We start from the raw sequence: 13,858 nt of genomic DNA on the forward strand, positions 1-13,858 counted from the left end.
TCAGTAACTTTTAACTCTGTATACATTGTCTTTGGATATACAATATTGTTTTTTTTAGGGAGTTTGTTTACCCTTCTGTTGCCTGTGCCATTGAAATTATATCCAAGAAATCACTGCCTATTTCAGTGTTGTGAGGTTTTATGACCCAGATTTTCTACTAAAAATTTATAGTCTTAAGATTATTTATGTCTTTTATGTATTTTGAGTTAATATTTGTATATGGTGTTAGGTAAGGGTCCAATTTTATTCTTTTTCATGTAATTATTTTTCAACAATATTAAGTTAAAAGATAATTATTTCCTCCACCAAATGTTCGTGGAAACCTTGTCAAAAATAACTTGACAATATATGGAAGAATCTATCTCTAGGCTTTCTTTAACTCCAATGGTTTATATATCTGCCTTTAGAACAGTACTACACTGTTTCAATTATTGTAGCTTTATAAGGTTTGAAATCAGAAAATATACATCTTCTAGCTTTGTTCTTTTTCGAGATCGTTTTGGGTATCTAGAGTCCATATTTCATATTAGGATAGATTTTTTCTGAAAAATATATGATAGTTTCACCTAAAAAAAAGAAAAAAAATATTCTCTGGTAAGAAAGAAAGCAAAAAGAAATATTGAAATGTTATCTTTAAGTCATCAAAAGCTTGGTATCAGACAAATGAAACTGCTATGTGAGATTATCATTGTTAATATTGGATAAATTGCTATAATACTAGATGTCAACCACTAAGCCAAGCATGGGAAGAAGGAATGGGGAGGGAACGGGGTGGGGATCAGGTAGGGGCTAACTGGGTGATGTGTGCATGTATGTCTACAAAAGTTTTTTTTTATCCCAATATGATGTATGAATACAGTGCACCAATAAAAATAAATTAAAAAAATAAAGAAAAGTCTAGCAAAGACTGGCACATAAAAGGGCATCTAATAAAATTGTAAATGGGCCTTCCTCTTTGCTTTCAAAGGTTTAGGGTTTCGGTTGAACTTTGCCTTTCAAGCAATGAGGAAAGCGGATCACAGCATGAATATTCAGAAACCCAAGAGGATCGCTTTTAGTCCTCAGCTTTAATACTCCAATCCTTTGCTAACCTTGAGTGATATATCAGTCCAGTAAATTCGGTTATCTGTCACATCAAAATCCAATGCGGACGCTTCTTTGACACCAGTGAGTGGGATGGCCACGTTATTATTGTTTGTTTCCAAAGAGATCCGCCTGATGTCCGCTCTCCGTGAGAACAGGAGGAAAGCCTCTGGCACGATGCAGGTCTTCATGTCACTGACGAGCTCGAAGCCGATGGGGCAGGCGCAGCGCAGGCCCCGAGGCCTATAGAGGCAGAGGTGGCTGCATCCCCCGTTTTCCTCAGCACAGGGGTTAGAGCCTAAAAGGAATTGAGTTACAAAGTGAAGAGAAGAACAAACGTGTTGAAAACACACCACCACACTTCACTTTTAAAAATGAGCACACATGTGGTTCATAAAGACCGATCATTAGGTTGCTCCCAATCTGCAGTTCCAAGTCTCTTCTCTTCTGTATGAGGATTTACAGGGCAGAAAAGGATGGGAAATGCTTTTCTTTACACCCGCAGTAAGCTTTAAGGTAAGTGCCGCATTACTCCTGTGACACAAATTATTTTGATGAAGGGGTGCGAGTGTCTATGCATGTGTATTTATCCCTACAATTCAAACTGGGTGTCCAGAATACTACGCCAACATCAAGGAGCGAAAGATGGCTCCGCATTGCCTCAAATAGCTGCCTTACATTGCCCTTCTACAAACTGTTCCATCTCCATTTCCGCTCACGACTAGTGTCTATTTCTAAGGTCCTGGAATTGCTTACCGATGATCCGATGCACACTGGTGGCCTTCAGCCCCATGAGGTCAGGCAGCTGGTCTATGATGACTTCCCTCTCTGCACTTTGCTTGTGCACTCTTTCGATGCTGCGCCTCTGCCAGTCAGTCCAGTAAACATAGTCACCCAACAAAGTGAACCCAAATATGTGAGGGATTTTGTCTTCTACTAGCACTCGCCTTCCAGTGCCATCGGTATTCATAACCTGTTTAAATTTGAGGAAAAGGAAGATGATGAGGTGGGTACTTATCCCTCCAGTATATTTTAAAAGGACAAATCCAACTGCCTGTTGTAAAAAATCCAAGAGCCACCCTAGTTATTCCTAGTGTCCCGAGGACTTAGAAGCACAGACTCTTCACTTGGGCCCATGGATGTTCTGCAGGTCACCAAAAGCAGGATCAAGCTTAAGAACCTCTGCCTTTAGTTTGCATCGTCTCCTATTACCTTACTGCTTGGGTAAAGCTGGTCATTCTCCCCCTCAAGGCTGAAGGTACTAAGAACAACTAAGGCATTTTCAAGACTGCTGAGGACTGCAGCTTTTACAATGCCCCGTTCCAAACTGCCAGAGCGGCACTTGAAGTCCGGAGCCACTGCACTAACCTGAAGGAACTAATGCCATCTTACTCTTTTGATCTGAGTTACTCTCTCCACAGAACAACAGACATGATCAATAACATCTGTTAAGCCGGGCGTGGTGGCGCACGCTTGTAATTCCAGCATTCGGGAGGCTGAGACCGGAGGATTGCTGTTTGCAGACAGCCTCAGCTACTTAGTGAGGCCCTCTGCAACTCAGTGAGACCTGGTTTCAAAATAAAGAATAAAAAAAATAGCGCAGGGGGTGTAGCTTGGAGGTCAAATTGGCCCTGGGTTCCATCCCCAGACCCACAATAAAAATAAAAAATATATAAACATCTGGTGACGAGCTGAAACTACCCCAGGCAACAGCAGTTTTCTTACTGCTGCCCACAACCCCACATGGCCAGTCCTGAGATTATAGCAACCAGACTAGTCTCACCAAGACTGCCCTTGCCCCCGTCTCAGTACTTTCCCTATTCAACCCCAAAGCTCATGTGAATACCACAAAGATAGGCCCAGGATGCCTGGTTCCTGTCTTCCCAATACAGCCGCAGTGCACACATCCCCTTCCTAACTTCTCAATCCATCTTCATTTGGTATCTAGGACAAGAGGCCAGACCTGGTTTACTGGGACTCAAGTCTGGCCCTCCTGGCAACACTGTGACAATGTATACACAGATTATAACATGAGAGCCCAGGATAATGATTTCAAATAAATATCTAATTTCTCATGAAGAGAAACTTAATGTTTATTGTCTATATCAGATACAACAGGACTTTGATAATGCCACCTATATAAATCTGCATTTAAATAAATTATTTCCCAAAAGCCAAAAAAAAAAACAAAACAAAAAACCACTACATATTACTTTTTTTTTTTTTTTTTTGGTGGTACTGGTGGTGGAACCCAGAGGCTTTCTACCTCCAGGCTATACTCCCAGACCCATTTTATATTTTATTTGGAAACAGGGTCTCACTAAGTTGCTGAGAGCCTCACTAAGTAGCTGAGGCTGGCTTCGAACCTGCATGATCCTCCTGTCTCAGCCTCCCAAGCGCGGGGATTAAAAGCGTGCGCCACCACGCCCGGCCTTACATATTACTCTAAGTCCTACATTAGAGTTATTTTTTGTTGGTATTTGGGGGGGGGGGGGTTCTTTGAAGTACTAGACATTGAATCCAGGAGCATTCTACCTCCGAGATCCATCCTTAGCCCTATTCTTTATTTTGAAACAGGGTCTAAGTTGTGGAGGGTCTCACTAAGTAGCTGAGGCTGGCTGCAAATCTGTGACCCTTCTATCTCAACCTCCCAAAGTTTTAAAGTTATTAACTTTTTAATTTAAAATATGAAGTCAGGTGTGGTGGTGCACACATCTAATCTTAGTGCCTGGGAGGTGGAGACAGGAGAAGTGAAGGTTCAAAAACAGCCTCATCAACCTAGCAAGACCCTGCTTCAGAACAAACCAGGGCTGGGGGTGTAGCTCAGAAGTAGAATTCCCCTGGCTTCAAGCCCCAGAACTGCAAAATCAGCCCCAGCCCCCACCTTTTCTTGTGGTACTGGGGATAGAACACAGGGCATTCTACCTCCACGCAACACCCCCAACCTTATTTTTTATTCTTTATTTTGGAACAGGGTCTCAATGAGTTGCAAAGTGCCTCACTAAATAGCTGAGGCTGTATGCAAACTGTAATCCTCCTGTGTCTCAGCCTCCCAAGTACTGGGATTACAAGTGTACACCACCATGCCAGGCTGATATGTTGTATCAATTATTCTGGATCAAAAACCAAAATAGCATTTAAAAGTATTAAGAGGCAAAAAAAGAGTCAAATATTTGTTTACGTATCTAAATAGAATGTGACTTTTAGAAGAGCAGGTACCCAAGTTCATCCCATGTTTCCTATTAAAGAGAGGGAATCTTGCATGACCAGCAAATGCTACTGTGGCAGAAATTTGGATTTCAAATATACCTTTGTCACTCACTGGATGTCCTCAGACAATTCCTCTCGTGTAAAATGGTGAAGGAGCCACTACCACCACTCAACTATTTAAGGACTGAACAAAATATTGTGAGATACACAGTATCAGATGTACACAGGTGTCTGGTAAATGCTGGTTTAAAGTAATTTAAATACTATAGTCTCTAAATGGAAATAGCTTTATTAGAATGCAGTGCTTCAAAATAAAATCAAAAGGCTATAAGGATACAAAAAAAAACCATCTACACACTGTTAAATTGAAGAACAGGAGCAACAGAGAGCTTGCTGTATTCTGGCAATAGGGGAAAAACGACAGGCCTACGCTTTAATCCCACATGGTCCCCCATTTTTATTGTCTGCTTTTGCTACTTAACTGAAACTGTACATAGCAGTTTGATAGTTTAATGACTGGTGTCTACTTCTATAGCTCTATTAGACTAGACTGCCACCCCATCTCCCCCAAATCAAGCAACAATTAAACATATGTGATGAGTGCAAATCGCCACGAAAGACACAATGATGCTAACAGTTTAGAACAGGGCCTCTTCAGCTCCGGGATTTTAACAACCTAGCCAGGGAGGTAAATAGCATCACATTAAAACCGCAAACACACACCCTCTTCTGGCCCACAGGTGACCTGGAAAACTTCAGACACAGTAACTGAAACCCATTTTGAGGAATTACCATTTTGACAGAGAGAAGGGTTTTCCAGAATAAAAGAAATAGCACGTCTTAAAGGCATGGGATCAAGGATGCATACAATATGTCTGATTATGAAAGATATGCCGTGGGCAAGATGAAAAGGATACTCGGGATGCCAAGGGGACAGCGGAGGCAGTACCCCGGCAGGTGTATACTCCAGGACAAGGAGAAGCATCTGAAAGCGCTTTGAGGAGAATGTGGCAAAGCCGCTTGCTCCGTTCTGTGCTTATGCTTAAGTCACACCTCACTTCCCGCGAGCCCCGTGCGGCTGGGGACGGCTGGACTGCGCAGCCTGGGGCTCGAGGCCACAGCACAGCCTCCAGCGGCGCCCTCTGCTTCCCACTGCGGCCCACTGCCCCCCGTGCCCGCACGGCCAGCCTGCCCAGCAGCCCTCACTCACTGAAGCCCGAGAAGCAAAGCTCTTCCGTGTGGTCTCTGCGTCCTCCTAGTTATGCCATACTGAATTCTAGTATAGGGTGAAGTGATTTTTGTTAAGTCACAGCTACATGTTTACATTCCAAAACACTAGCTGAGATAGAAGAATAAAGATCTAATTCTTTTAAGCTATCTCAAAGTGGTGGCATTAAGGCAAGAGTTAAACTGATGAGAATCGCGCCAGCATCTCGTTGGCGCCTCCCTGCAGACAGGCCACATCCTAGACTCAAGCTCTGCAACCGCCAGACGGGTTCGTAACAAGCTTTACTCTGCTATGTCTGAAGTTTTCTACAACTGAAAAGAAAATGAAGGGATGAAAAGGAAGGAGCAAGTGCTTGAATAATAATGTTAATATTGCTATTACGAATAAATATTCTTTATCATTTTTGTTGTTAACGTACATGGAAGCAATTAAAAGGATTCTCTGACGAGATTAAGGGATCAAAAGCTTAACCAAAATCTGACTGAGACTTTGCATCTAAAGAACCAGAATAATTCTCTTTAAACAAATTACAATGATTACTTTCTAAAGTCTATTTCCTTCCTTTACTTTTTTTTTTACAGAGCTCCTACTAGGAGACTGGCCTCTTCACCAAATATTGCTCTGATACCAGTCACATACTTTCCTTCCCCTCTCCTGGCTGGAAGCAACATAATGAAATAAGAATATTCTGCTAAGTCTCAAAAAAAAAATCACTATTACACTTCTCCTGCCCAACAAGTAACAGTTTTAGACAAGTTACTAGGTTTATAAATATGGTCTTAAGCCCCCTGTATTTAAAATAAAGCAAACTGTGGCAAAAGCATGTTTGTACATTCTAAACCCAGAACAAATGAACAAATTTAGGTGATTTCAAAAGATCATCCCTGCTTTAAGAGCGGAGCCAGTGTTAATTAAATCTGGCAACTCTTGAGAGTGTGGTTCATCACATTACCTCAGAGCAGTTTAATTAGTTAAACTGAAATCAGGCTTCTGTCATTTCTAAAATCTAACTCCAAATCTAAACTAGAGTCTCCAGTGATTTCAACTGCCTCAACCACATCGTGGTAAGGGCTTGACATTCTGAGGCATTTTCAAATATCATAAACCACACTGAGAATATAGGCTACACCAGGAAATAGATGTGGGTAAACCAAACCATTATCAGCACAAAGACAAGGTAATGGCAAACTTTCTACAGACATCACACCCCGTTTTCCAGCAGTTTCCTCAGCTCATTAAATTTCAAGACAGGATTACCATGAATCCTGGAATGCAGCCAGTCTGCTACGCAAACGGCTGCTGCGCAACTCCACTTGACTAGACATGTCCACGGCACAGACGACAGAGGACCAGCACCCGTCAGGAAATGAGCCGCAGCAGGATGCTACCAAGTCCATAAGGACACACGGATGCTGGGCAGCAGCCACTCAAACAAGCGGTTCAGTAGAGTGGATGCAGAAGAGAGTGAGCGAGAGAGTAATCATAAGCTGGAGCATATCATTTCTATTACTGCTTCTCTGATACACATGAAGGTATAAAACATAAGAGCACAGAAATTACATCTTAAAATAGATTAAACACCTTTGGAATAATATTTTGATCATGTCGAGTCTCACTGAGGTGACAAGAAAACTGCTTTGGGCCCAGCAGATGAAGGAAAGGGACGCCATGCATGTGACAAGAAAGAGGGCAGTTCAAGGCAGACTGTGTCTGAGTGAGTCCAGAAGAGTGGCTTTGGGTATGGAAAGAGAAGGGAAGTAGCTGATTATAACTCGTATATATAATCTTTTTTTGCAAGGGGTCATACATAGAAAATGAAACCTCTCGAATTACTATGTTCTTTTTCAGAAAGAGCTAAGAATGACTATGGTGATCACGCTTTCCTAAAGCCTGAATTGCTCAGGCAAACTATATAATTAGGAACCGATTTCCAGATAAAGGCATCATTATGATGAATGGCAACAACATCTTGGTCAATTATATACTCAATCCCTTCACAAGACACACTGGGAGCCTCACAGTTATGACGCGCCAAGTAAGTCCTAAGGGAGAAGCCATTATCAAGTAAACAAGAGAAACTTTTCTCTCATTGTTTCCAATCACTGCTAAAATAAATTCTATTTTGGAATTTGAGAATAAAAAAAAAATCAACCTTAAAAGGCGGATTGCTCCAGCACCAGTGGGCAGAACTTATACCCAGATACTGGATTTTAGATGAACCAGGGGTCCTAGGAGAAAAAGCCGATCCGATTCTAGGGCTCAGGCAAGGGAAATGTAAGATGAGGCATGAGTATGTTGTTCCTGGAGGTTCTTTAAGAATGATGGCAGCTCCTCAGCCTGCCGTGAGGCAAGGCCAGTGCTGGGGCCTGAGGCCGGGATGGGAGCCTGCCAGAGGGTAAAGTGGGTGCCAGGGCCAGTGAAGCCAGGATCGGAGCCTGCCATGAGGCAAGGCCGGTGCTGGGGCCTCTGAGGCTGGGAGCGGAGCCTGCTGAAGGCTGAGGCCGGTGCTGGGGCCAGCGAGGCCAGGATCAAAGCCTGCCATGAGGCAAGGCTGGTGCTGGGGCCTCTGAGGCTGGGATCGGAGCCTGCCGAAGGGTAAGGCTGGTGGTGGGGCCAACAAGGCCGGGATCGGAGCCTGCCATGAGGCAAGGCCGGTCCTGGGGCCTCCGAGGCCAGGATCAGAACCTCCAAGGGGTGAGGCCGGGGCCGGGGCCAGTGAGGCCGGGATCGGAGCCTGCCGTGAGGCAAGGCTGGTCCTGGAGCCTCCAAGGCCGGGATCGGAGCCTGCCATTTGGTGAGGCCGTAGATGGAGCCAGTGAGGCCGCGATAGGAATATGCCTAAAGACAAGGCCGGTGCAGGGGCCTCTGAGGCCAGGATCAGAGCCTGCCATGAGGCAAGGCTGGTGCTGAAGCCAGTGAGGCTGGGAACAGAAACTGCTGGGTGACCAGGCCGGTGCCGGGGCCTTCACAAGTGAGATCAGAACTTACAATGCGGCATATACAGAGAAATATCAAAGAAAAATAAAAAATCAGATGCTCTCTCTAATATGCAGAAACTAGGAAGAAATGGGTAATGGGAGGGAATCTAGTGGAAGAAAGGGCCCTATTGAGAAGCAATTAAGGTGACCAATCAGAGGGAATTGGAAGGGGGAAGATGGAATCTCATTAAAGCATAAGGTGTACATAAACAGATATATCAATGTTAAACACTAAATCAAGCATGGGATTGAGGGAGGGGGAGGGAATGGGATGGAAATTGGACAAAGGCTAATTGGATGATGCGTACTTGGATATCCACACAAGTCTTGTATTCCATTGTGATGTTTGATTACAATGCACCAATAAAAACTTATTAAAAATAAATAAATAAAGATGGCAGCTCCTCAAAAAATAAAAGAATTAGCACATGATGCACCAATCCCACACACAAAAAAACCTGAAAAAATTGGATCTTGAGGAGATACTTGTACTTCTACATTTGTTACAATTCATTACCATCAAAAGATAAGAGCAACTGTAATGCACATCAACAGATGAATGGATTAAACTAAATGTGATGCATCTATACACAATTAAATTATCCTGCCTTAATAAAAAAAAGGAAATCCAATCATAGGCTATAAATGAATCTTGAAATAATGCTGAGTGAAATAAGGCAGTTACAAAACAAAAAATATTGCATGGTTTCACTTAGATATCAAAAGTAGTCAAATTCAAGTCAGGCGTGGTGGCACACACTTGTAATCCCAGTTCTTAGGAGGCTGAGGCAGGAGGACCACAGGTTCATGCCAGCCTAAGCTACTTAGGCCCTCTGCAAGGTAGTGAGCCCCTGTTTCAAATTAAAAAATAGGGCTGGGAGTGTAGTTCGAAGGTAGAATGCCCCTAGGTTCCATCCCCAGTACAGGAAAAAAAAAAAAAAGCAGTCAAATTCTTAGTAACAGTAGAATGATGGTGGCCAGTGGGAGGAGGGAAAGGAAAGGGGAGCTGTGCTCAGTGGCTAGCGTTCCAGCCCTGTGAGATGAAAACAGTCTAGAGATCCAGACAACAGTATACAGACTGTCAACACTACCGTACAGGACTTTAAAAACGACAGGATCACAAAGTGTGTATTATGTGGCTTTCACCACAATTTAAAAGGGGAGGGGGAGGGACATGTGTAAGGGACTCAGAGAAAACACAACTAGAATGTGTCCTAATGTCAATTCTGGGAAAATTCATGTGACAATAAGATAATAACAAGGAAATACAACCTCTAGAATAAATACCCACGAGTATATGCTTATTTATCTGATCAAGTAAACAGAGGGAAGATAGCTAGCTCTTCCTTACAGGAAAATCCCAGCTAATAAATACAGACAGAATGGCAGAAAAAGGTATCAATGTTAATTTCCTGGTGCTGATAATTGCACTACGATGATGTAAAATGGACCCGAGTAAAAATTTTCTTGCAAAGTCTAAAATTTATTTCAAATGCAGTCTAAGAACGTGGCATCCGAGCACGACAAAGAAGCCACTGTACTTGTGATTAGGAGACATGAATCTCTTCCCGTTGTTCTCAAAAGGAAGCCATGTAACCTGGAGCAGGTGAAACTGTGGAGCACACCAGGTGACGTGGCACGTATGAACGCTTCCCGAGTCTTACAAGCGACATAAAAACAAAGCACCAAAAAGGTACAAAGAAAAAGTGCTAACACAAGGGACTCAGTGCCGCTGAATTTTCAAAGAAAAACCTAGGATAGAAACCTAGGATAGAAAGAACAAACTGTGTGTGTGTATCTAGAAACAAATAATGGCCAATTTTATGAGATATGAACTAGTTTTCTTTTACTAAAAGCCAATAATACTTTGAAAATCCATGAAACGTTTATAATATTCGGATTAATGAACTTTTTCCATATTATTATTATTATTATTTGGTGGTACTGGGGATGAAACCCAGAAGCATTCTACCTCTGAGCTACACCCCCAGCCCTATTTTTTAGTCTTTATTTTGAAATAGGCTCTCACTGAGTTGCAGAGGGCCTCACTAAGTAGCTTTCCACAAACCCAGATCCTCCTGTCCCGGCCTCCCAAATGATGGGATTACCAGAATGTGCCACCATGCCCGGCTACTTTTTCCATATTCTAACACAGTAAGAAATATTATAAATCTCCAGGTATAAAATCAAGCCTTCACAGTCAATCTAAAAATAAATGAACAACAACCAAAATCTGAGCAGAGAGGCTATTAGGATTATAAACAGCCTCTAATTTTACCTCCACCTACAATTCCAAAAGTATGGTAGATTCTGAAGCTTAAAATTATAAAGGGAATGCTAAAACAACACTATTCTATTGCAAATCTCAGTAAAATAAAAGGAATCCTAAGACAGGAACGGAAATGCATGCCTGTAATCCCAGTGTTTGGGAGGCTGAGAGAGGAGGATCAATCACAGGTTAGAGGCCAGCCTCAGCTATTCAGTGAGGCCCTCGGTGCTCTAGCAAGACTCTCTCTCAGAAAAAGGGCTGGGGCCGGGCGTGGTGGCGCACGCTTGTAATCCCCGCGCTTGGGAGGCAGAGACAGGAGGATCGCGCTGGTTCGGAGCCAGCCTCGCTGGTTTAAGAAACCCTGTTTCCACATAAAGTTAAAAACTAGGTCTGGGAGTGTAGCCCGGAGGTAGAAGGGCTTCCAGGAACCCCAGTACCACCAAAAAAAAAAAAAAAAAAAAGAAAAAAGAAAAAGGGCTGGGGGTATAGCTCAGGGGTAGAATGCCCCTGGACTTAATCCTCAGCACCACCACCACCGAAAGTAAACAACAACAACAAAAAGAATTTCTAGATCTTTCCCGAATTAACTCAGTTCAGATCAAATGTAACAAGAGTAAAAAATTATACTACCATGAATGAAGACTTTGGAAAGTCTATTAGCATGCCTAAACTTTCTGCAGACCACCTGTAAAATAGAAAACAAACTGAAGAAGACTACTTTGTTCATTATGGACAGCTTTAGATATGAGTTGATAATTTACACTGTCAAGTACTCAATATTTTACAAATTCCTTCTGAGTAAGTCCTCAAACTACCCTTTCCAACCTTTCTAAAAACAAAAATGAAATAAATATGACCCTTTTTAACTATAGTAGCTTTCCACATCTAAAGAAATAACCTTCAGACTGAAAACCAGTATTTTACATTTACAACATTTTACAAGAGTTTTACTCCATCAGTAAGAAAAGCAAAAGCAACAACAATACACTGGGCAAGGATCAAACAACATGTTTAAAATCACTTAAACCACGTAAGTAATGGAATCGACTATATGTAGGTCAATACAAACCTGAATGGATAGCTTACAAGGAAAAGCTGTTTCCTTCATGTTATCTACTATAAATTTCTTTCAGAAATTCTCCTAAGGAAAAGCAGATTATCGATTCTTAACCTAAAATGCACGTTAGTTCAATAAACATCAGAAATATTAGAATGAAAAGGGACCTTAAGTATTATCTGATGCAAATGGTCCTACTAGCCCCAATACAAGGACCAGAGATGTGTGTTATCTAAGGGCACTCAGTTAAATGGCAATATCAAACAAAAACTACAGGCAGGGTCTAACATCAGAAAATGTTTCAATAAAAACAAAGACATTATCTATCACTCCGAACAACTAAAATGCTGTTAAGTTGTTAAGAGGCTAACCTCACCTTCTCAACAAAATAGGACATTAAAACCAGCATTCTTTTCTTTAGAAGTACAAAAACCAAAGTAATAAAATACTTAAATAGAATAACACTGAAGCCGGGTTTGGTGGTACATGCTTATCAGCGCTTGGGAGGCTGAGACAGGAGGATCGTTCAGGTTCGAAGCCAGCCTCAGCTACTTAGTGAGGCTCTCGGCAACTTAGTGAGACCCTGTTTCCAAAGAAAGTATAAAATAGGTCTGGGAGTATAGCCCAGAGGTAGAAAGCCTCTGCGTTCCACCCCCAGTTTCATCAAAATAAATAACACTGAAACTAAAAATATATCCACACATATGAAATGATTTTATATTAAAGGATATTAAAATCTGTAATGTAAGAACATTGTAAAATATTGTTCAAGAACAAGTCTAAACTTGATCACTGAAGTGCTTTCTAAGCACCAACACTCATCAGTTTACCCTAATTTTATAGATAGAACTATCCAAAAACTTCTGAGGGAAAGCATTTTGTTTGGTGAAGCTCAAGGGTCAGTTGAGGCAGCTCCGAATAGCATGTTTGCACCTACCATCAGGTGTGTTTCTATTACACTCTTGGAATAACTCTGCTTCGAGCCAGACTAAGCAGAGTGGATAATGAGAAAATGGCATATAACTGAGCACTGTGCGGCTGTGGCTGCTGTGAGTTACAAGTTAAATAATGTTGGGAGGATGGTGTATGTGGGAAGAACTTCCAAGAAGGAGCTCACAGACTTACTACCATGAGATACATCCCAAGAAACAAAGCAAAATGGCAGCACCAGCTGAGGACTCACTGAGCACAGCCAGGCCCCCGACTGAGGCGAGTGGAAGGATGGGGCTTATTGACCATTCTCCAGTCACGCATGTCAAAGACTTGGGGAATGTGCACTCACACGTGTGAGATAACACACAAATGAGCAAAGACTGGGGAATTTAAGTTCCGTATCTCAAAGATTTCTCAAACTGCAATATAATCAGTTTTAAAGAAGACTGTGGAAAAAATTTTAAAATGTTGAGACCTATCACATAATCAGAAGAGCTTTATTTCAACAATAGACAATTATATTATTTTATTTTAAGAAAGAATTAATCTTAGAAACCAGCAGCAGGAAAAGGCATCATACACAGGTCCTTGTATGTTTTGACAGACTTTCACAATACACTGGCTACAGATGCCAGACAAATTCCTTTTCAAAGAAATCTGAATGCTTGGGAAACACATTTCCTTATTAGGGTATTGATAAATAGAGGAAGTTGTCACCAGAGGAAAATGTAGCCCTGCAATTTCAGGCTTACAATATGAAATAGAACATTCACCCAATGCCAAGTTTTCAGCACACATCATAGACAATAATACCCTCTTTATTCAAAATTTCTTGGCACTAAAGTTTCTAATAATCTCTGTCTCATTTTCCCAACAAAGTTGTGCCAGGTATAATTAGATTTGAACAAACCTACCTATGCATAGTGTATCCTCTAAAGTAAAGAAACTTACACTAAGATTTCAAACGAATCTGCAAATCTTACAGCAGACAAGAAAATCGCTTTCAACTCCACCACCAGGTGTTGCTGCACTGTCAGAAGTAGAAAGGGTAGGAGAAAACGCAAAAAACTTAGCTGCTATACTATCGATTTCAACAAAGC

General features: G+C 41.8%; 1 protein-coding gene across 5 annotated transcripts in view; it reads right to left on the bottom strand.

Moving 5' to 3' along the window:
- LRP6 (LDL receptor related protein 6) overlaps positions 1–13,858 on the bottom strand; it is a gene marked incomplete at both ends in the record, with an annotated part of 111,936 nt that overhangs the window by 37,586 nt on the left and 60,492 nt on the right. For 4 of the 5 annotated variants that reach the window (XM_080705691.1, XM_080705692.1, XM_080705690.1 and 1 more), the window contains 2 exons: positions 1,092–1,381; positions 1,840–2,056. The exons of the other annotated variant lie outside the window; for it this stretch is intronic. In XM_080705691.1, the coding sequence (XP_080561817.1) occupies positions 1,092–1,381; positions 1,840–2,056 (507 nt within the window). The remainder of the gene's footprint in view (positions 1–1,091; positions 1,382–1,839; positions 2,057–13,858) is intronic. 5 annotated transcript variants of the gene reach the window in all.

The sequence above is a fragment of the Muscardinus avellanarius genome, assembly GCF_963383645.1.
Source record: "Muscardinus avellanarius genome assembly, chromosome: 11".
Classification (NCBI taxonomy): Eukaryota; Metazoa; Chordata; class Mammalia; order Rodentia; family Gliridae; genus Muscardinus; species Muscardinus avellanarius.